At 46.4% G+C, this 23,678-nt stretch overlaps 1 protein-coding gene across 1 annotated transcript in view; it reads right to left on the bottom strand.

Annotated features, from left to right (window-relative positions):
- The window catches only part of MMP24 (matrix metallopeptidase 24), a 50,504-nt gene extending 28,803 nt beyond the window's left edge, over positions 1–21,701 (bottom strand). The window contains exon 1 of the mRNA XM_073008170.1: positions 21,462–21,701. Within this exon, the coding sequence (XP_072864271.1) occupies positions 21,462–21,701 (240 nt within the window). The remainder of the gene's footprint in view (positions 1–21,461) is intronic.
- Positions 21,702–23,678: the final 1,977 nt, after the last annotated feature.

Here is a 23,678-nt window from a genome sequence, read left to right as displayed (position 1 = left end):
CTAACACGGTGAAACCCCGTCTCTACTAAAAATACAAAAAACTAGCCGGGCGAGGTGGTGGGCGCCTGTAGTCCCAGCTACTGGGTGAAGCGGGGGGGCGGCTCTGAGGCAACAGAATGGCGTAAACCCGGGAGGCGGAGCTTACAGTGAGCTGAGATCCGGCCACTGCACTCCAGCCTGGGCGACAGAGCCAGACTCCCTCTCAAAACAACAACAACAACAACAACAACAAAAGCCAGGCGCGGTGGCTCAAGCCTGTAATCCCAGCACTTTGGGAGGCCGAGACGGGCGGATCACGAGGTCAGGAGATTGAGACCATCCTGGCTAACACGGTGAAACCCCGGTGCTACTAAAAAATACAAAAAAACTAGCCAGGCGTGGTGGCGGGCGCCTGTAGTTCCAGCTACTCGGGAGGCTGAGGCAGGAGAATGGCGTGAATACGGGAGGCGGAGCTCGCAGTGAGCTGAGATCCGGCCACTGCACTCCAGCCTGGGCGACAGAGCGAGAGACTGTCTCAAACAACAACAACAAAAAAAAGTAGGAGAATTCCTGATTTTTAGGAGATATACACTGAAGTACTGAGGCTGACATAAGGGTGCATAATATCTGTAACTTATTCTTTTTTTTGTTTGGCCCAGGTAACAATTGGCTAGCAAATTATTCTTAAATGGGTTCAGAAATATACGTATATGGCCAGGCACGGTGGTTTACGCCTAAAATCCCAGCACTTTGGGAGACTGAGGCTGGAGGATCACCTGAGGTCAGGAGTTCGAGACCAGCTTGGCCAACATGATGAAACCCCATATCTACTAAAAATACAAAAATTGGCCAGTCATGGTGGCGCATGCCTGTAATCCCGGCTACTCAGGAGGCTGAGGCAGGAGAATCGGTTGGACCTGGGAGGCAGAGGCTACACTGAGCCAAGATTGCACCACTGCCCTCCAACCTAGGTGACAGAGCAAGACTCTGTCTTTAAAAAAAAAAAAAAAAAAAAGAAATATACATATATGACTTTATATATATAAAGAGAGAAACAGACAGAGACAGAGAGAAGAGAGAGAGAGATAAAGTAAGTATAGTTAGATGTTAATAGTTTTGGGTGAGGGGCATTCAAGAATTCTTTGTTGGCTGGGTGTGGTGGCTCATGCCTATAATCCCAGTGCTTTGAGAGGCTGAGGTGAAAGGATGGCTTGAAGCCAAGAGTTTGAGACCAGCCTGGGCCACATATCAAGACCCCATCTCTACAAAAAAGTTAAACATTAGCTGTGCATGCTGGTGTGCACCCATGGCCCTAGCTACTTGGGAGGCTGAGGCAGGAGGATCGCTTGAGCCCGGGAGTAAGAGGCTGTAGTGAGCCATGATCATGCCACTGCACTCCAGGCTGGGTGGCAGAGTGAGACCTCATCTCTAAAATAAATAAGTAAATAAATAAATATTTAAAGAAATTGTCCTGTTCTCTAAAATGTTTCTGAAAGTCTGAAATGACATCATAACTTTTTTTTTTTTTTTTAATAAAAAAGAATTGACTGAGTATCCTTTGGTTATAGTATCACGAGGCACTTCTTTTTTGTGCTTTCCTGTTTTCTAAGTTTTATGCATGGAGTGATTTTTTTGAAAGAGGAGAAAAACATTAAAAAGGCAAGAGAATCTGAAAGAAGCTTGGGTGAAGGAGCTCAAACAAGCAATGACTCTGAAGGATAGCAAGTAAAGATTATTCCCGGCTGGGCACGGTGGCCCATGCCTGTAATCTCAGCACTTTGGGAGGCCGACGTGGGTGGATCCCCTGAGGTCAGGAGTTTGAGACCAGCCTGACTGTTGGTGAAACCCCGTCTCTACGAAAATACAAAAATTAGCTGGGCGGGGTGGCGGGCTCCTGTAATCTCAGCTACTCGGGAGGCTGAGGCACGAGAATTGCTTGAACCCAGGAGGCGGAGGTTGCAGTGAGCCGAGATCATGCCATTACGCTCCAGCTGGGGCAAAAAGAGCGAAACTCTGTCTCAAAAAGCAAACAAAAAATTATTCCCACCCAAAAGCATGAGGGGATGGAGACCCAGGAACACAAGAGTACCAGGAAATATGTGTGGCATCAGCTGGAAAATGAGGAAAACATCCGTGTATTTGTTGAGCCCAGAAGCACTTCCAGGAGCTACATGCTGGGCTCGAATCTAGATAAGCCCGTTTCCCATCCTCAGAGGATTATCCTGAATGCCAAATAAGCCAATGAAGGGAAAAGAGCCTGGGGAAATGGCATTATTCCCCTCCTAGCTATAGCTTTTGTTTCATGTGTCTATATGAACAGGCTAATTATGGATGTGGATTTTATTATAAGTCAAATGAAACAGTTTTCCATAAGGCAGCCGATCAGAAACTATAAATAAGTTATTATTTGCTTCACCAAAGGTGACTATAACATCTTTACTGCCTTGTGATAAAATCCATCTGATGATACAAACAAAATTGTCAGAATAATAAAGCCTTGAAACATATACAACAAAGTAACAACTTTCTGTCTCTCACAATTGGATCTGAAACATACTTTCCATTCCAAATGATGGCACAGAATATCAATACTTGCAGTTCCCTAAATATTGATTCTCTTTCCTGCCTTTGTATTAATACATGTTCTTCCCTCTGCCTAATATTTTTCTCAGTTTGGCAAAAAAATTTTCATATGTTAAGGTTCAGCCCATAAATTACTACCTCTGGAAGACTTTCCTGACGTGTCAGGCTAAGTTATTTTCTTCCTTTCTATGCTCCCCAAATCTCCTATTATAGATATTATAAGATTGCACTGGAATCATTACTTTACATATCAGTTTCCTCCTCCTCCTCCTCCTCCTTCCTCCTCCTCTCAAAGTGCTGGGACTTTAAGCTCTTCAAGGGAAGGGGCTGTAGCTTAATCATCCAGTGCCCAGGACAGTGCTGGACACGGTAGCTGCTCATTATGTGCATTCGACAAGCATTAACTGAGCACTTACTACAGGCTAGGCACCGTGTGAGACTCTGAAAAAATAAAGATGAATAAGGAACTCAGAGACTGACAAGTAAACCCACAGTAAAAATACAATGCTAAAAAGCAGGTGTGCACAGAGTTCTATGGGAGAACAAAAGAGGGGTGTCTTATCTGTGGAGGGGAGGGGGGCACCACAGAGAAAGGGGAACTCAAGGACAGCTTCCAGGTAGAGATGAGATTTAAGCTAAGCCTTGAAGTATACAGTGTGTGCAATTGCCTGGAAATGTCGGAGAGCCTGGCACATTCTGAGCAGATTTTTTTTTTCTTTTTTTGAGACAGCATCTTGCTCCCTTGCCCAGGCTGGAGTGCAGTGGCATGATCTCGGCTCACTGCAAACTCCACCCCCCGGTTCAAGTGATTCTCCTGCCTCAGCCTCCCAAGTAGCTGGGATTACAGGCACATGCCACTACTGTCTGGCTAATTTTTGTATTTTTATTAGAGATGGGGTTTCACCATGTTGGCCAGGCTGGTCTCGAACTCCTGACCTCAAGTGATCTGCCTGCCTTGGCCTCCCAAAGTGCTGGGATTACAGGTGTGAGCCACTGTGCCTGGCCATTTGACTCTTGCTTTTTGAAATCTAGCCATCCTGCCCTCCCATATGCTCCTGGGACCAAGAGTCAGTTCTTGTGGGTCCTATGGAGGGCAGTTCATCTTTTGCAGTCAAGTCTACTTTCTCTTGGGTGACTTATGGATATGACAGCATCTCCCAGAAGGCTGGGGACACTGCATAGTGCCTGGTGCTGAGTGGATGCGGAGAAATGACGGCTAAATGGAATTACATACTCTTCACCTTCTCACTCAACTTTCTTAGGACCAAACACAATTACTTTCTATTAGGCTTTAGCTTGAGGAAAGTACTTTCCCTATAGGAGATTCTGCATACTTTAAGGTATAAGAAAAGGAACACTGGATAACCCAATGCATTTCCCTTTTTGTCTTTCTCCCAGGAACATTTCAGCCAAATTTATAGCTTATGTGTTGAGCATGGGGATGTTTGGAAGTAACAATTACTTTTTTCATCCTTCAACCCCCAAATTTTATGTTTCATCCTTCAAAGACTTATATAAAGACATTATGGTTTTTTTTTAAATTTAATTTTATTTATTTATTTTTTTTGAGATGGAGTCTCACTCGGTTGCCCAGGCTGGAGTGCAGTGGTACAATCTCGGCTCACTGCAACCTCTGCCTCCCAGGTTCAAGCGATTCTCCTGTCTCAGCCTCCCAAGTAGCTGGGATTACAGGCATGTGCCACCATGCCCAGGTAATTTTTGTATTTTTAATAGCGACAGGGTTTCACCATTTTGGCCAGGCTGGTCTTGGACTCCTGAGCTCAGGTGATCCACCCACCTTGGCCTCCCTAAGTGCTGGTATTACAGGCGTAGAGCCACAAGATATTATGTTTTCATCTGTAAGCTGCCTCAAGACATCCCCAAAAGAGGTGTGGTACAAACCTAAGCTATATCCAGTGCCTCCCTATCTGCCAACGGACTCTATTGGTTCTCTAAAAATTTGACTAAGATGAATTACAGCATTTGGGAAATAGCTAGGGACCTCTGAACAGATAACTGCTGACAAGCCAGTCAGCCAATGGTGTGTTTTTTGAGCATCCACCTTGAAGCTAGCATGGAATTTAAAAATCCTCATTCCTGCTTATGGTAGGAGGTGAGGAACAGGGGGTCTTCTACATAAGCCTGCTCTAGCATTCCAGTGCTCTGGGGACTTAAAAGTAGCTCCTTCTCAGTAAAAAGCTGGCAACCTGGTTTATGCAGCTCCTTTTCTGGGATACTCAAGCAAGGAGCATCTCACAGCCCATCCGGATCCATTACGAACATCACAGAGTCTATCCCGGCCACATCAGGAGTCAGGATCTATGGACTCAGGTCATAGGCAAATGTCTGGGCCAGAACTAAACACTGGGATGGATCAGACACATGGTGGGGCTAGGCCCGTATTAGTGTATTCTCCAATATTCTCTAGGCTCTGTTTCCCCCAACCAGGTTCTCTGGGGACAATCCTCAGAGCCCACGGGCACATTCCTAAGAGGGGAAATGGGGTGGGGGCAGTCAAATGACAGCATCTAAACCAGGGAACAGGACATGAGGTTGGACTGTCATTGTGTGTGTGTGTGTGCGTGTGTGTGTGTGTATTAGAGGCTAAGGAAGATGGATCAGGGGTTCAGACAATTCTAATACATGCTGCTTAATCCTGTCTCTGCCACTCACTTTCTCTGTGACCCAGACAATCCTCTGCCTTCCCTGGGCAGAACTCCTGAGGCTAGAGCAAGGGTACTACATTCCAGTCATAGCAAGTCCAAAGCACTCTCTGCTGTTCACAGTTCCAGGTTCTTTCTGCTGCCTCCAAAGCCCATTCTCTTTAAGCACATTAGCAAACTCCTACTCATCCTTCAAGGTCTAGCTCAAATGTCACCTCCTTTGTTAAACCTTCCTTAGCTCTCCCTGTCAGAGCTAGTGGTTGCCCTCTTTACTCCCGCAGTACTTTGTACACACAACTACCACAATGTATCATACCCAGCTGTGGATATGTCTGTTTTTCCCACTAGACTGAATTCCTGGAGAACAGAGATGGTGTCATATTTATTTTGGTATCTGTTATAGTATTTAGCACAGTGTCTAACACAAGAAATAATCACTGAGTTCATGAATGAGTGAACGGTTGATCTAGGAGGCACTGCCTGGATATCAAGGAAGGGATTTCATCTTGGGAAGATTTAGTAATACACATGAAAGCATCAAGCACAATTCCTGGTATCTATTAGAGGTTTCAAAAAACACTTGCTGAAATTCAAGCTATTGTGGTTTGACTTCCTTGCTTGATGAGGTAATAGGTTCCATTGTTCCTTTGGGAAAAAAAAGAGATAAAATCCACTAAAGGAAAAAAGTCCCATTCACTTTTAGACAGAATGACCTTGCTTTCATCTCTTTACACCTAGATCCATTAATCAATCATCAGCCATGTCAGAAGTCTAACCTTTACAGCTCAGTTAGCCAATTCTTAAGATGTCTGTCACCCTTTAAGTGCGGAAAGAGGTGTAAACCCAGAGGAAAGTGAGAAAAATCTCAGAATGCAAGCAGAGACCAAAATAGCTGGACTGAGCCAAAGACATAGAGATCATAGACAATACGATGTGATTGGTCTGCCGGCCAGAAGGCAGGATTTGGGTTCCTGAGAAGCCAAAGCTGAGAAGTCCCGGAGTGGTGGCAGTGAAAAGAGAGAGCAGAGAATACGAAGGAGAACAAAATGTGGACAGAAGAGGGAAGAGAGGCCGGGCGCGGTGGCTCAAGCCTGTAATCCCAGCACTTAGGGAGGCCGAGACGGGTGGATCACGAGGTCAGGAGATCGAGACCATCCTGGCTAACACGGTGAAACCCCGTCTCTACTAAAAATACAAAAAACTAGCCGGGCGAGGTGGCGGGCGCCTGTAGTCCCAGCTACTCGGGAGGCTGAGGCAGGAGAATGGCGTGAACCCGGGAGGCGGAGCTTGCAGTGAGCTGAGATCCGGCCACTGCACTCCAGCCCGGGCTACAGAGCAAGACTCCGTCTCAAAAAAAAAAAAAAAAAAAAAAAAAAAAAAAAAAAAAAAGAAGAGGGAAGAGAGTGGCAGACAGCAGAGGCGGTGGTGAGGTTAGAAGTGGCAATGGGGGTGGCAAGAGGCAGATCTCTGGCAGTGCTGACAAGTGCTTCTGGAAACAGAGATGACCGTGGGGAAGGATGGAAAAGGTGGGTCAGTTAAAACAGTGGGGTCTCCAGGGGGCATTTGGGAACATCACAGCTGAGTGGGAGCCTGAACCAGGACCATACGGGCCTGGAGAAGGAGTGAGGAAAATGATCAGGATTAGGTGTTTGATCAGAAATGAAGGGGCGAGGAGGTATTATCAGAAAGGCCAGAGGTAAAGTCTACAAAAAAAGACCAGGCAGGAAGATATCAAATTTGGAAGCAGGGGCTAGAAGGAGGAAGAAAGAATAAAAGATCCCCATGAAAGAGTTGGGGCAACTGAGGTCATAATCTAGGGTGATGAGGTGAGCAACAGGAAACAGGCATTGGTCTCAACATGCATGGGAGTTTCAAGTCCAGTTCTAGAGGCTTTATATGCAGAGGGACTGTGACAAACTGGAGCTTGACTAAGGGAGCGTGGCCGAGAGAGTAAGGGGACCGGGAACCATGTCCTGGGAGGACAGATGAGGGGTGTTTAGGTTGGAGAAGGGAGACTGTATTAAGGAGAACGGGAGCATGAAGGAGGACATTCTGGTTGGTACAGAGGGCAAGACTAAGACCAGAATGAGAGATTATAGGACAGAGATCTTGACTCATTATAAGAAACAACTTTTTATCATCCTACTATAAAGACACATACACATGTATGTTTATTGCAGCACTATTCACAGTAGCAAAGACTTGGAACCAACCCAAATGCCCATCGATGATAGACTGGATAAAGAAAATGTGGCACATGTACAACATGGAATACTATGCAGCCATAAAAAAGAATGAGTTCATGTCCTTTGCAGGGACATGGATGAAGCTGGAAACCATCATCCTCAGCAAACTAACACAGGAACAGAAAACCAAACACCACATGTTCTCACTCATAAATGGGAGTTGAACAATGAGAACACACGGACACAGGGAGGGGAACATCACACACCGGGGACTATTGAGGGGTGGGGGGCAAAGGAAGGGAGAGCATTAGGACAAATACCTAATGCATGTGGGGCTTAAAATCTAGATGACAGGTTGACAGGCGCAGCAAACCACCACGGCACATGTATACCTATGTAACAAACCTGCACGTTCAGCACGTGTATCCCAGAACTTAAAGTAAAACAAATAACAATAATAATAATAATAATAATAATAAAATAAATTACAGGCCCTGTGACCCCAAAGATATCCCTGAGTTTAAACACTGTTTTTCAAGGTTTTGTTTACTTTGCTTTGCTTTTTTTTTGGAGGCTCATAAACAGGTCTATTCCCTGGGGGGCAAAAAAAAAAAAAAAAAAAAAAAAAAGAAACAACTTTTTAACAGTCAGAGATCTTCCAAGTGTAATAACAATGATACTAACTACCATCTTTAGAATGCCTACTAAGTACCCAGCACAGGCACTCTATTGTGCTAGGCACCCTAGAATGCAACAATTCCATGAGGCAGGAATTATGACCTCCCAATTTACAGATGAGGAAACAGATTCAAAGAGGTTAAGTAATTACAGCTGGCCCTCCCTATCCATGGAATCTTGCGGATATGGCAGGCTATAAGGGACTTGAGCATCTACAGATTTTGGTATCTGAGAGGGTCCAGGAAGCAACCCCTTGTGGGTATCAAGGGATGACTGTATCCAGAGCCCTAAAGCTAAGAAATGGCAGAATTCAGGCATATTCCATATGGTCAGAGTGTTGGACAGGCAGCCCTTCCCCCTCCCAGGACCTCCTAAACCTCGCACTCCTTGTGTGCAACGCCTTATCTCAGACAATGGTGAGCGCAATACGCTGGTGCTATGTCCAGGTATGGGACCATCAGCTACCCAGTTGTCCAAACCAGCAGCCTCATAGGACCCACGACTCTTCCCTCTCCTTCACTGCCCACATCCAATTTCTTTTTGTTTGTTTGTTTTGAGACAGGGTCTTGCTCTCAGCCATGGCTCACTGCAGCCTTGAACTTCTGGGCTCAAGTGATCCTCCCACATCAGCCTCCTGAGTAGCTGGGACTACAGGCGTTTGCCACCATGCCTGGCTAATTTTTCTTTTTAAATATTTTTTAGAGACGAAGTCTCGCTGTGTTGCTAGGGCTGGTCTTGAACTCCTAGGCTTAAGTGATACACCTGCCTTGGCCTCACAAAGTGCTGAGATTACAGGCGTGAGCCACAGCACTCTAGTCTTTCACCAAATAACTGTTGGTCTTACCTCCTAAACATCGAATGTTTATTTCTGTCCCTTCATTCAATAAATATTTATTGAGGACCTACTATGTACCAGGTACTGTGTGCTAGGGCTAAAAGAGCAAACAAAAACATTCTAGTCCCAGTCCGGCCAACATAGCAAGATACCTCTCTACAAAAAAAATTGAAAAACGGCCAGGCATGGTGGCTCACACCGGTCATTCCAGCACTTTGGGAGGCCGAGGCGGGCAGATCATGAGGTCAAGAGATCAAGACCATCCTGGCCAACATGGTGAAACCCCGTCTCTACTAAAAATACAAAAATTAGCCAGGCGTGGTGGCATGCGCTTGTAATCCTAGCTACTCGGGAGGCTGAGGCAGGAGAATCGCTTGACCCTGGGAGGCGGAGGTTGCAGTGAGCCAAGATCACACCACTGCACTCCAGCCTGGTGACAGAGCAAGACTCTGTCTCAAAAAAAAAAAAAAAAAAAAGAAAAAATTAGCCCGGTGTGGTGACACACCCCTGTAGTCCTAGCTACTCTGGAGACTCTGGCAGGAAGATCCTTGAGCCCAGGAGTTGGAAGCTGCAGTGGGCTGTGGGCGACAGAATGATACCATGTCTAAAACAGAAACAAAAACCAAAACCCAAAACACCTTTCTAGTTACTTTCTAGTAGTTACGGTTTAGTGGAAGAAACATGTGGGAATAAGTGCTGTGAAGAATAGAGCAGGTTGGAGAGATGAAGAGTGATGGGACAGCTATTTATGGAGGGTGATCAGGGACAATCTCTTTGAGCAGGTGACATTTAAGCAGGAGATCTGAAGGAAGTGAGGGAGTGGGCCCTGTGGCTACTAGGAAATAATGTTCCAGGATGGGGGAACAGTAAGTATGAATGCCCTGAGGTAGCTTTAAGAGCTTTCCATCTCTGCAGTCAACAGCCTTTATGATGTGGTCCCTGACTCCCTCTGCAACCCCTTTTATCTTTCCCCACCTAGTGCTCTGTGTTCCAGTGAGTTCCAGTTCTCCCAGGCCCTTACACGTATTGTTCCTTCTATTCAGTTCACTCTTCCCTCCTCTCTCTTTGGGGAGTCTTGAACCCTTACATCTATTTCAGAAGGTCCTTGTACATCCCTGTCAGTCCCCCATCTGTTTCCTTATCACAATTCTTATCACACTGTATTGTAACCACATGTTGAATTATCTGTCTCTTCCTTTTGACTCTAAAATGCATATATGTCCTCCTCATCATCACCCCAACAGCTAGCACAGGGTCTGCCATAACCATGACAAAATGGACATGTTCGGTGTCACTTATAATTGACTACGTTACCATTTAGAAACATCTTCTATTAGCATTGGCTCAGTAGCCAGCAGCTTCTGCTCTCTGTGCCTTGGCTCTGCTGTTATCTCCGGGTCCCTCACCTTGCCCATCTCCTTGGTCAATCCTAACTTGAGCAAATGGTCCACAGCAGCTTCAACCCCCCACACTAAGATACTATTGTATCACTGTATACAGGCATGAATGGTGGCCTAAGATCATTCTTCCTCATCCATTGCTATATTGGCTTAATGCTTACAACTGGTTTTTTTCCTCAGTTTCTTTCCCTGGCATTCAAGTTCTAAGCTGAGACTGCTATGACCCTAATCTATTTTTCAGGGTCTCAGATTCCCTGCCTAGTTCTTAGCCTCCTCCAGAGAGTTTGACTGTATTCTCAATACACCTGGGAGCTGAATGGGGTCCTAGCTAAAAAGACAGCTCACTTGGGACCAAGATGCTACCACATACCAAATATTACCTAACTTTTCTCTTTCCAGCTGAGTGCCCCTGGGCAAATGACCTAACTTCTCTAAGCATCACATTCCTCATCTGTTAAATAGATGTTTAAAGAAGGGTTGTTAGGAGGATTCAATGAGATGATGCACGTGGTAGGTAAAATAATGACCCTTCAAAGACATCCACATCCTAATCCCCAAAACCTGTGAATATGGTACCTTACGTGGTAAAAGAGACTTTATAGAAATGATTAAGTTAAGGATCTTCAGATGGGGGAGATGATCCCGGATTATCCAGGTGGGTCTAATGAAATCACAAGCATCCTTATAAGAGGAAGGCACGGGGGTTTGAGTCAGAGAAGGTGTTGGGAGACATGGGTTATATCAGTGCTGCTGACGCTAGAAGGGGCCACAAGCCAGGGGATGCAGGCAGTCGCTCGACACTGGAAAGGGCAAGGAAGGGATCCTCTCCTAGAAACTCCAGCAGGAATGCAGCCCTGCCAATAACTTGATTTCAGTCCAGCAAGACCCATTTTGGACTTCTGACCTCTGGAAATGTAAGATAACAAGCCTGTGTTGCTTTAAGAAATAAGTTTGTGGTAATTTGTTGCAGTAGCAAGAAGCATTTAGCAGATTCTGGCATGTAGTAAGTGTTCTTACAATGTTATTGTCTATTCCTGCTCCCATACTCCTCGGAAAGAACCCGCTGAAAGGCAGAGACGCTTGGCTCCATTCCCGGCTCCCCCACCACCTTGCTCTTAGTGAATTTTTTTTTTTTTTTTTTTTTTTTGAGATGGAGTCTCACTCTGTCACACAGGCTGGAGTGCAGTGGTGCGATCTCAGCTCACTGCAACCTCTGCCTTACGGGTTTAAGTGATTCTCCTGCCTCAGTCTCTCGAGTAGTTGGAATTACAGGTACTTGCCACCATGCAGGGCTAATTTTTGTATTTTTAGTTACTAAAAATACAGGGTTTCACCACGTTGGTCAGGCTGGTCTTGAACTCCTGACTCAGGTGGTCCACTTGACTCGGCCTCCCAAAGTGCTGGGATTACAGGTGTGAGCCACCGTGCCCAGCCCTTGGTGATTTTTAATAAGTCATTTCCCCTCCTTGACCACCACCTTTGGTTATTGCTGCCAGACTACATCACTGGGTCTCTCTGATGACTCCTCAGGGATCAGTCCTATCACTGTGTCAGTTCCCTCCACGTCTTGTCTCACCAAAACCCTGCTTCCTCCTCTACCCATATAAGTGAGGTCCCAGCCTTGCTGCTAAGACCACCTGAGTTATATGACTAATTTGTAAAATTTCATACTGAAGGCATGACCATTCAGGTATCTAGAAAATACACTGGTCAACGATACTCAGCAATCATCTCATTTAACATACTCATTTTGCAGAAGAGAGAAACAGAACTCCGGGAGGGAAAATGACTCATTCAAAATCACAGAGCAAGCTGGTAAGGAAGCCAGACATGGAGGCAAGCATCTCTGTCTCTCGGAGGGCTTTCTGTCATGCCGCACCCTCTGCACTAGCTCTAATTTGCCTCCAAATGCTGTCTCTTTTCTTTTTTTTTTTTTTCTTCTTCACTTACAGCCAATCTAAAAAGGGCCCTCAGGATCGCCCACAATGCCCAGCTTAGCTTCTTGACAAACACCTTAATGGCGCAGCATTGCCTGTTGGCTGCCATCGGCTCTTGAGTGGGTGGTAAGTGCACTAGCGGGAATTCCCTGGCGCTCTGCAGAATGTCCTTGGCCCACTCCCAGGAGGCCACCACAAGCCAGATGATCACCATACCCAGGGAGGTGGCACATTTGGGGTTTTGGGTCAGCACTGGGATGCCCAAGTTTTGCAGTTCTGGGGAGGCCTCTGCCCACAGGAGTGTGGCCATGGTCTCATTCACTCTCTGGAAAAGGAGAGGCCATAGTCTTCCTTGCCCTTTCCAAGGCCCTCCTGCAAATCTGCCAATTTTCTGTCCCCTGAGGCTCGACTTCTTGATGAGTTAAGAAAAGGGAAAAGTGAAGACAAAGACCAGTGGTCAGGTCTCAGTGTTTTTTTAATTTTAATTTTAATTTTGGAGACGTAGTCTCGCTCTTGTCATGCAGGCTGGAGTGCAATGGCACGGCTTTGGCTCACTGCAACCTCAGCCTCTCGGGTTCAAGCGATTCTCCTGCCTCAGCCTCCTAAGTAGCTGGGATTACAGATGCCCACCACCACGCTCAGCTAATTTTTTGTATTTTTTAGTAAAGATGGGGTTTTCACCATATTGGCCAGGCTGGTCTCGAACTTCTGACCTCAGGTGATCCACCTGCCTCAGTCTCCCAAAGTGCTGGGATTACAGGTGTGAGCCACCACACCCGGCCTAATTTTTTAAAGACAGGGTTTCACTCTGTGGCTCAGGCTGCAGTGCAGTGGTACAACCTCTGCTCACTGTAGCCTCAACCTCTTGGGCTCAAGCAATCCTCCTGCCTCAACCTCCCAAGTAGCTGTGACTGTAGGTGTATGTCACCACACCCAGCTAATCTTTGTATTTTTTGTAGAGATGGGGTTTCGCCATGTTGCTGGTCTCAAACTCCTGGGCTCAAGCGATCCTCCCAGCATGGCCTCCCAAAGTGCTAGGATTACAGAAGTGAGCCACCACAGCCAGACCAAGCCTCAGTTTCTTAACTGCAACAGGGAGATGGTTGAACTAAATAAGCTGTAAGTCATGTTAAAAAGTTCCATTATTTTAGCCTAACTGGACTGACTGTGAAGCTGATCTTCTGGTTCCTCATTGTCAGTCTTAAAGTCCAAATTATTTAGCATGACACTACAACCCTTACAATGTGATGCCAATGTACCTTTCCAGCCCTATCTTCTTTAGTAGAGATGGGCTTCTGCTCTTTCGCTCAGGCTGGAGTGCAGTGGCGCAATCCTAGCTCACTATGACCTCAAACACTTGGTCTCAAGCAATCCTCCAGCCTCAACCTCCTGAGTAGCTGGAATTACAGGCATGAGCCACTATGCTCGGCTCTACCAGTCTCATGTTCTGTCCTGTACCTTCTGCCCTTCATTGCTTACCTCACGTACCCCAACCTCTAGCTATTCTGACCTAATTGTGTTGCCTGGACACATCCTGCAGAGTCCTGCCTCTGCCTTTATTTCATTCCCTCTCCCTAGAATTCCTTTCCCACATGTACTCTGACCTCCCCATGGTGTGCTACTTCAAAATGCAACTTGAATGCCACTTCATCAGGGAGGGCTATCTGCCTGGGGTTAAATGGACTTTCTCTGTGCTCCCAATGGTGTTATATGTATCCTCATTTATAGCATATTTTGTATTACGTTATAAATTATGGTTTACATGCCCGTAGTCCCCTTTGAACTCATCCTCATGGAAGTTATAGCCTGGTGGGAGAGATAGGCATGGAAATACTAAACATTTCATTACAGTGGTAATAAGTAGAATGAAAGAGAAGAACCAGGAGCTACAAAAGTGTGTGGCAGGAGACATAGGCTGTGATATCAGGGATGGCCTCCCTGAGAACATGACATCTCAGCTGACATCTGTGAATGAACAGAAGGCTAGGTGAAGGCTGAGAATGAGCATTCCAGGAAAGAGTATCTTACTGAATTCCTGAATGGGAAGGAGCTGGTATATTAGAAAAAGAGAAGGAAGGACAGGGTGACTGGAGTCTAGTGACCAATGGGGAGAATGGGTGGTATAAAAAGAAGTCAGAGAGATGGGAAGGACTCAGTCACGCAGGGCCTCATCGGCTTCATTAAGCATGTTTTTGTTTTTGTTTTACACAGGGTTTTGTGCTATGGCCCAGGCATGAGTGCAGTGGTGTGATCTCTGTCCACTGTAGCCTCAGCTTCCTGGGCTCAAGCAATGCTCCTGCCTCAGCCTCCCAAATAGCTGTGACTATAGGCACATGCCATCACACCCAGCTACTCTGTATTTTTTGTAGAGATGGGGTTTTGCCATGTTGCACAGGCTGGTCTCAAACTCCTGGGCTCAAGCGATCCTTGTGGGTGCCGGGTCCAAGGGAGTTTATAATATTGTTCTTCCAATTTTCATATGCATTTGAAAGTTTTCCATAATAAAACTAAAAAGAAGTGATAGTAGTACAGTAATAATAGTTTAATCTTTGTCCTAAGAGTCATTTTAAGCAAGGTGAGGGTGGGAGTAAGATGATCAGATTTTGGTTTGTTTTAATTTTTTTGTATTATTCAATATTTCAATCATTCAGAAAGGCATAAAATAATAAAATATATACTGGAAAATCACCAGCCAGCTTTGTCAAACATTAGTTTTTGTCATATTGGCTTCAGATATAACTGACTCCTGAGTGGATTGATTGATTAATTGATTGATTGATTTTTGAGACAGAGTCTTGCTTTGGCTGGAGTACAGTAGTTCAATCTCGGCTCACTGTAACCTCCACCTCCCAGGGTCAAGTGATTCTTGTGCCTCAGCCATCCAAGTAGCTGGAACTACAGGCACGTACTACCACGCCTAGCTAATTTTTTTGTATTTTTAATAGAGATAGGGTTTCACCATGTTGGCCAGGCTGGTCTCGAACTCCTGGCCTCAAATGATCTTTATACATACATATGTATAGAGAGAAAGGAGTAAAGAACAACTCCTGACTTTCTGGCCAAGTGCTTTTGGGGCCCTTTATGCCTCCTACGTGTTTGTGGCATAGAATTGAGTCTTTAAATTACTGCTAACAGGCAAGGCCAGGGCTCATGCCTGTAAGCCCTTTGGGAGGCCAAGGTGGGTGGATCACCTGAGCCCTAAAATGAGTACTCACCCGTAAGTTGTGCTAAGAAAGCTTAAAAGCATTCAGGGCAGGAGCCAGCAGCCAGAACAACTCAAGAAGAAGCCCCAGTCCCTCTACTTCCTCAACATGGCTCTAAGCAGGTCGCTCATCTGCTCAGAAACCTTTAATGACTCCCCTCAGCCTTTGGACAAAAGCCAAATGCACAATCTGCTCTCAGCCTCCCTCTCCAGCCTCTTCTCCTTATACACTCTTACTAGAAACAGCAAGTAACTTGATGCTCCAGGCACATCATATTATCCACTGTTTCCTAAACATGCCATGCATTTTTGTGGAGCCATGGTTCATCTTTTTCATTGTCTGGATGGCCCCACTCACCCTTCTCCATCATTCTCCTCCCTCAAAAGTTCATCTCAGATATCACCTTCTTCCTGAAGCATTCTCTGGCTTCCCCAACCTCAACTGGGGAACCTCATCTCCTCCCTCTTCAGTGCTTCCCTACACCTTGTTAAACCTCTAGCATGCATTCGTTTATTCTCCAGAAAAGGCACCGGCTTTTGTGTGCCAAGCACTATTCAAAGAAGTTGATGGGAATTAGATAACAAAATTAATTTAAAAATATTTATCACATGTCCAGAATGTATCATTCACTGTGCTAGGTACTGAGGAGATATTGGCTGTGGTTTGTTCTTCCTGTTTTGAGTTCAAACAATACCATACTATAGGGCTAGGCATTTCCTAAGATTAGTCTTTTGGATACAATGATAATTTACTTTTATTAGTTCTAAAAATACCTCTTTCAAGGACTGGAGTAGGACATCCTTGAAAGTAGAAAAGACTGGCTAAAAGGCTAGAATAATAATCCAGAATGGGAAACTTGCATAGTGGGCAGAGTGCTGAGCCCAAGAATAGAAAACCTAGCTTCTGTTCTTTGCTTTAATTTTTTTTTTTCTTTTGAGACGGCGTCTCACTGTTTTGCCCAGGCTGGAGTGAAGTGGCACAGTCTTGGCTCACTGCAACCTCTCCCCCTGGGTTCAAGCAATTCTCCTGCCTCAGCAGCTGGGATTACAGGTGTGCACCACCAGGTTCAGATAACTTTTGTATTTTTAGTAGAGATGGGGTTTCACCCTGTTGCCCAGGCTGATCTCAAACTCCTGACCTCAGGTGATCCACCTGCCTCAGCCTCCCAAAGTGCTAGGATTACAGGCGTGAGCCACCATGCCTGGCCTGCTTTAATGTTTATGAGCTATGTATGGGTCCTTAGACATGATGATAGGCAATTCACATCATCTTTGAGTCTCCATTTACTCACCTATAAAGTGAGGACAGTGTCTTCCTTATCTACCTCATGGTATTGTTGCCAGGACCAAATAGGGCCACATACTCAGCATATGGGAAGTGCAAAGCACCTTACAAATATAAGCAGCTATGAAAGTAATATGACACCCCACGATAAAAATAAGAGAAAATGAATTAAAAATACAGCAGACTAGATCCAGCATATATAAAGGGAATAACTTCCTAATAAGGGGGTGTTTTTGTTTTTGTTTTTTTTCCAGACAAGAATGAAGATATACTGGAGGCCATGAGCACAATGAAAGAATATTTTGATTTGGGAATATGTTGGTGCTTCTTAGTAGGTCACCCCCACCCCTCCAGTCATTTGGGGTCAAGCTTCCTTGACTGCAGCTTCAAACCAAAGACTGTTCTCCATCTCCTCAGCACAAATCACTCAAAACCAGTCTCAAGGGCAGGAATCCATAAGTCCTGGGTCTAGGAGTCACACTGTTACTTATTCATGTGGCCTGTGATAATTGACTTGTCTCTTTCAGCCTGTTCTGATTGTCCTCAGAATCAAGTTGGACACTAGGAAGGCCAGAAAAGTGTTTGAGGAACATTCTACTCAGCAAATAAGTGGTGCTTTTAATAAATCAAATGAAGGAAGCCAGTTAGAGAATCAGTGGGACCTCCTGATGTGTAAGATACAAAAGAAAGACTAAAGAAAGCATAGGATCCTGTTCTTTGAGCTTCAAGGGGTTGGGGGTTGTGGAGAAAAATAAAGCAAAGGAGAAGACAGACTGAATAAACATTTTTTTAGGCTTGGTAATGAAAGATCATAGATATGAAATAAAAAATCAATGATAATGAAAAATGCTTTCAATTTAGAAATCAGGAGACCTGGGAAAAGTTCTACAGTAGTTCAGAATCATCTACTATCAAGTTCTGTGCCCTTGGACAACTCAATTCAAGAAGTATCTAGTAAGTGCTGTTGTAGGTACTGGGTGATCTCTAAGGTCAGGGTTATCTCTCAATTTCTTTCTATTGATGCCACGATCATTAGATGACTACCTAAAGAGTTATGAAAGAACTCAAGGGTGAGCTTGTGGAACCATTGCCAAAAGGAATAACCTTGCTTTCCACTGAAGGAAGTACAGGTTGGCAATGAGTCCCATCTCTAAGGAGGGTTTTAGAAGGCAGCTTGGACCTACATGCCCATGAGTGCTTATTTCAGATCTATGTAACTTTTTGAGATAAAGGATAAAGAGTAGAATCATTGATTGCTCACTGAATACTTAATGATGAGCATTGAGAGTCGGGGATTTTGTTCAATGTAAAAAAATAAAATATTTTGGTTGATAAAGCCCTGCCTAAGAACCAACCTTCCTCTCCCCAAAAATAATGTTTAACTATTAAAAAATAAATAGGGCTGGGCGTAGTGGCTCATGCCTGTAATCCCAGCACTTTGGGAGGCTAAGGCAGGTGGATCACTTGAGGTCAGGAGTTTGAAACCAGCCTGTCCAATGCATAGAAAACCCATCTCTACTAAAAATACAAAAAACTAACCGGGTGTGGTGGTGCATGCCTGTAATCCCAGCTACTCAGGAGGCTGAGGCAGGAGAATCGCTTGAACCCGGGAGGCGGAGGTTGCAGTGAGCCGAGATCACCCCACTGCACTCCAGCCTGGGCAACAGAGCGAGACTCTGTCTCAAAAATAAATAAAAACAAGTAAGTAAATAAATAAATGACAAACTGGCTGGGGTTGCCTTAAAAGTGTTTCCTGGAGAAGAGAGAAGAAAATGACAACTAGAGAAATCAGGGAAAGTTTATTGGAGAAGCAGGGCTTGAGCTGAAACTTTATGGAAAGGTTTCAAATGAACGTGCAGAAGGAAGTATGTGACAATGTCCAGAGAAACATGGGCAGCCTGTCTAAGGGTAAAGGAGAAATTGAGCTTGTCTGGAGTAAGGATGCATTATCGATAAGCAGTGGGAAATACGGCCTGCTAATGGAGAGGTAGGGTGGAGTCAGACTCCAGAGGGCTTAAAAGACAGAGAGAGGAGTAAGCAATATTATCTGCTGGCTTAAAAGCAACAATATTTCTATAAGGTTTCAATCAAGTGATCCCCTAGTGTTCAGTGAAAGGATAATTAGGCACAATTTATTGAGAGAAGCAGTGGATATAATTTGTCTTTCAGAAAGTTTTCGACAATGTATTAGACATTTAAAATGGAGTCACTGTCAAATTAAGGGTGATGTTTTTGTCACTTAGAAAATAATAGATAGATATAAATGGTCACTTCCATGAATGAAAGGGGATTAAGAGTGCAGGGGGCCCCAAGAGACCTTGCTGGGACCTGTCTCACTTAAATTTTTTATAAGTGATCCAGAAGAAGTAGAACAAAGTGAAAATTTCAGGACTTCAGATCATATTAAGCCCTTTCAGACAGGGAAATGCTATGCCAAAAGAGAAGGAAGGACGAAGGGGTGGAGGAAGGGGGAGGGGGGGAGAGAGAGATAGAGACAGAGAGAGAGAGAGCAAATGCTTGAAGGAAGTTACTACGTACAATGCAAGATGGCAGACAAACGTCAATGTGGAGAAATGTAATGCACTCCGATAAAAATAATCCACACACAGGGTGTTGTGTTCCAGGCTATCAGTTTTGACCCAGGAAAAGGCTTTGGGATCTATTATAGATTGTTCCCTAAAGGCAGTGGCCTAGTGTGTTGAGGTCAGGACAGCTGACAGAGGGAAGGGGGATGCAGGTTGGGACCTGGAGACCAAAGAAGAAGCCAACCTTCCTTTATGCAAAACCATAGGGTCCTGTATCTGGAGACAATGGTCAAGTTGACTTCTATTGAAAATTAGGGTCAAAAGATATCTAGAAAAGAACAATTAAAATGATCCAGAGAATGAGTGTGGCTATTCTAGGGGTCTCGTGTCTTAGGGGGAAACTTAAGTTTAAAAAGACAAAGGCTAAGAGAGGTGGAATAATCAAAGCCTGTACAACTGATAAGGGTAAGGACTAGCTTCCTCTTAATACTTGAAATATCGTAGGAATAAAAAAGTTTCGGAGTTGAGATCATCTAGCTCTCTCTCCTTATGTTAGACATGGTGAAATTCAAGCCTAGAAAGGGCAAGGAAATGGCTCAAGGTCACACAAACCAATGGGGGCGAAGGTCAGATCAGAGCCCAGGCCTCCTTAATCCCAGGCCAGGGTCTTTCCACCTCATCCTGAGCACTCAGGCAGTCTAAAGGAACCTTTTTCTAGGGTATAAACTTAGGAAATGCACTACTTTGACATGTGATAAAACACATGTGAAAACACAAAGAGGCTTGGGAAAGTTTCCACAAAAAGTCAACCAGCAATTATAAAATCTTTGCAGGACAACTGCCAACTGGCACTAAAGGTTCTTTTACACACCATATCTTTTTTGTTGTTTTGTGGAACCTGTAACCCTTTGAGAGACTGAAGAAATCTAGGGATCCTCGCCTAGAAGTAAACACATTTGCACTTACGAACACAAATTTGTACACAATTTCAGTGCACATATGACCTCCTGAGCTCCATGCCCAATTAAGAATCTCTCTTGAGGCAGATTCTTTTAAACAGACTGCCTGCTTCAACAAATACACTCCATCTCTTAGGATGGCTGAGGCTATCACTCTGATTTTCCTCAGCAAAATACCATTGTCCCAACATCATTCATTATAATTGCAGACCTGTAGGTTGGAAGATACTCGAGAAATTACCTAGTCCAACTGCACCCCCCATGAGATATAGGATAAGGTCATGGGTAAATAAGGGGAGACTAGAGTCAGCCTGCCTAGGTTAGAATCCCAACTCCATCACTCACTAGCTGTGTCACCTTGGGCAAGTTACTTAACCTCTTTGAGTCTGTATCCCCATCTGTAAAATGGGGATAAAAATTGCAACTATTTCATAAGAGTAGTTATGAGGATTGAATTGGATAATTCGTATAAAACATAGCACCAGGCCTGGCACATAGTGAGTGTTCAGTAAACGCTAGCTGGCATTATTGTGATGATGCATGCATCCATGCAAGCACTATGCATGCCTCCATCCAATCCTTTCCGAGAGCCTTTACTTGCACATGCCAGTGATGAGCAGCTCGCCGCCTCCTAAGCTGGTTGAGCAGCTCCAATTGTTACAAACTTCTTCCTATATCGAGCCCAAATTTGTCTTCTTGCAACCCCCACTCCCGCTGGCCCTAGTTCTGCCCTGTGGGGCCAAGCGAGAACAAGTCTATCCTACCTCCACCTGACAGCCCTTCAGCTACGAAGACAGTGATCGAGTCCTTCCTCCGCCCTCCCCCCTCCCCCTTCTCCAGCTTGAACATCCTCGGTTTCTTCTCCCAACCCACAACAGACTGGCTGCGCTTACTATTTACTCCGAGGCGTTGTACGGTTTCCTTCACACATAGTCATGCAGGCCACACACCCCACAGCCAACACAAGCCCGACCCTGGAGCTCGGCCCCCGCCCGCTGCCCCTGTCCGCGGTGCTGAAGCAGCTCCCGGCCTCGGCGGCCCTCGGCGGCGCGGCCCTCCCCAGCCCCCGCCCTGGGCCGCACCGGCCCGGACCCCAGGCGCCGACCCCCGGCGCGCCGCCTCCGCGAACCCGGCAGCAGGCGCGGCCCGGCCAAGGCCCGGCCCCGGTGCCGCCCCCCGCCCTGCCCGAGGCCCCGAGCCCGCTCCCCGGCCCCGCGCGCCAGCCCCACCTGCCCGGCGAAGGGCGCCTCCGCCTCGGCCGCCCGCGCCACTGCCACCGCCACCGCCGCCCGGTCCCCGGCCCCCGCCGCCGCCGCCGCCCGCGCGGCGACCGGGAGGCAGCAGAGCGCGGGCAGCAGCAGCAGCAGCAGCAGCCGCCCGGGGACCCGCCAGCGGCTCCAGCGCGGCGCCCGGCCCGGCGGCGGCGGCGGCGGCCCTGGCGCGGCGCGGCCGCCCCGGCTCCTCGGCATCCCGGCGGCGGGGCCCGGCCGCCCGGCTGCGATGGCGGCGGCGGCGGCGGCTCCGGCCGGGTCCTCCCGCTGCAGCCGCTGCGGAGCCGCCGAGTCACGGCGCCGCGGACACGCGCCCGGCCCGCCTGCCTTCGCCGCCGCCGCCGCCGCCGCCTCGGCCGCCAGCGCGCCCCCGCCTCCGCGCGCCCCGCCCCGGTGGGGGGCGGCCAGGGGCGCGGGGGCAGCACCCGGGCGGGACCTGCGAGGGAAGGGTCTCCCGGCCAGCCCTAAGGCAGGGGCCGCGGAGCGGCGCTGGGGAGGGGTCGCAGAGGCTAAAAGAACAGCTCTAGAGGCGGGGTCCAAAGGGGTGGAACTGGAGGTCGGGGTCTGGGGGGCAGCCCTGAGCGGGAGGGGGAAGAAGCTAAATCAGTATTCCTGGAGGCAGAACCACTGGATGGCCCTGGGGGAGCATATCCGGGGTTGGGGGTCCGGAACGCTGGGGAGAGGGTCCTGGGGAGTGGCATTGAAGGAGAGGGGGTCTGAGAGGCAGCCTAGGGGAGGAGACTGAGGAGCGGCCCCAGGGTAAAGGCGGGGTTGGAGAGCAAGCTAAAGAAATAGCCCTGGGTCTGAGATTGTGAATCCGGAGAGGGAGCTCTGAGCGGCTCTCCTGGGCCGGGGTGGTGGGGGAAAGGGGTAGAGAAGACCTGAGGAACATTTAAGAGGGGGCATTCCTGGGAGACATTAGGTGAAGTTGAGGTGAAGCTCAGTCCCTCACCCCCTAGAGGAAAAGAGCTCATCCAGCTAGGAAGATCATCTTTCATCCAAAACAATCCATATTTATCAAGCGCTTTCTATTTGTAGGGCTCTGGGCTACTTGGGATACTGAAAGAAAAACCAAAAAAAAAAAAAAAAAAAAAAAAAAAAGGGCCGATTTCCTGAAGTACAGAGGTTTACAGCTTGATGAGAAAACATAAACGCAAAGAAAAACAGGATGGCAAACACCACGTGTCAACAAGGACACAGGCGGCTGCTCCAGGGGTCAAGGGAGACCTGATGAGGAGCTGGGGAAGTTAGGAAAAGGTGTAATGGAGGAGGGTGGGACTCTAGCTAGGACCTGAAGGAAAGGCTGGATTTAAACAAGGGGAGGGGAGAGGAGAGAGCATTTCAGGGAGGAAGTTGAGGGTGTACAAGATGTGCCTGAGGCGGCAGATAAGTTTCTCTGGAGCACAGGGTTCCTATAGGAAAGTGTTGGGAAGTGAGGGAAATAGTACAAAACAGTGAATGCTGGGATAATAAAATTGGGTTGTGTTCTGAAGGAAAATGGGGAGGGTGTCATTAAAGGTTGTGTGTGTATGTGTGTGTGTGCGTATGTGTGCGTTTAAGCAGGATGATGTGTGAAAAATGGTATTTTATGATTACCTGGTAATTTGGAGATGCAAAAAGGGGCACAGGCTTTAGTGTCAGACCTATGTTCATATCTTAGCTCTGTTCCATTTTTATAAAATGATGCTAGCATTACTGTATAAGATTGTTTTCAGCATGAGGTCCTTGACACTTAATAGATATTCCATGTTAGTTCCCCTCCCAGTGGAGAGAATAATGACCAGAGGAGGCAGAGAGATTGGTTAGGAGACTAGTGTAATAGTCTAGGTAGAAGGAAATAAGGATAACAATAATAATTAACATTTATTGAGTACCTAATACATACCAGTTACTGGGCTAAGCACTTTCCTGCACGATATCTCGTTTAATCTTTATAGATAAACCCTATGAAATAGATGCTATTATCACCCCTAATTTAGGATAAGGAAGTAGAAGGCTCTGAATAAGTTTGCAAACTTGTGTGATTCATAAGTGATAGAGCTGGATGGATTCAGAACCCATTTTTTTCTAGGATGGGGGTGGGAAAAGAGATAGATTTAAGAGACAGTGGGCATACAAGAAGGGGGAAAGGAGTTTAGAGTGATGGCAAATCGAGAAAGATGGATGGTATCATCT

Source organism: Chlorocebus sabaeus, chromosome 2 (assembly GCF_047675955.1).
Source record: "Chlorocebus sabaeus isolate Y175 chromosome 2, mChlSab1.0.hap1, whole genome shotgun sequence".
NCBI lineage: Eukaryota > Metazoa > Chordata > Mammalia > Primates > Cercopithecidae > Chlorocebus > Chlorocebus sabaeus.
The sequence above is the reverse complement of the archived record's forward strand: the minus strand, read 5'-3'. Positions and strand labels throughout refer to the sequence as shown.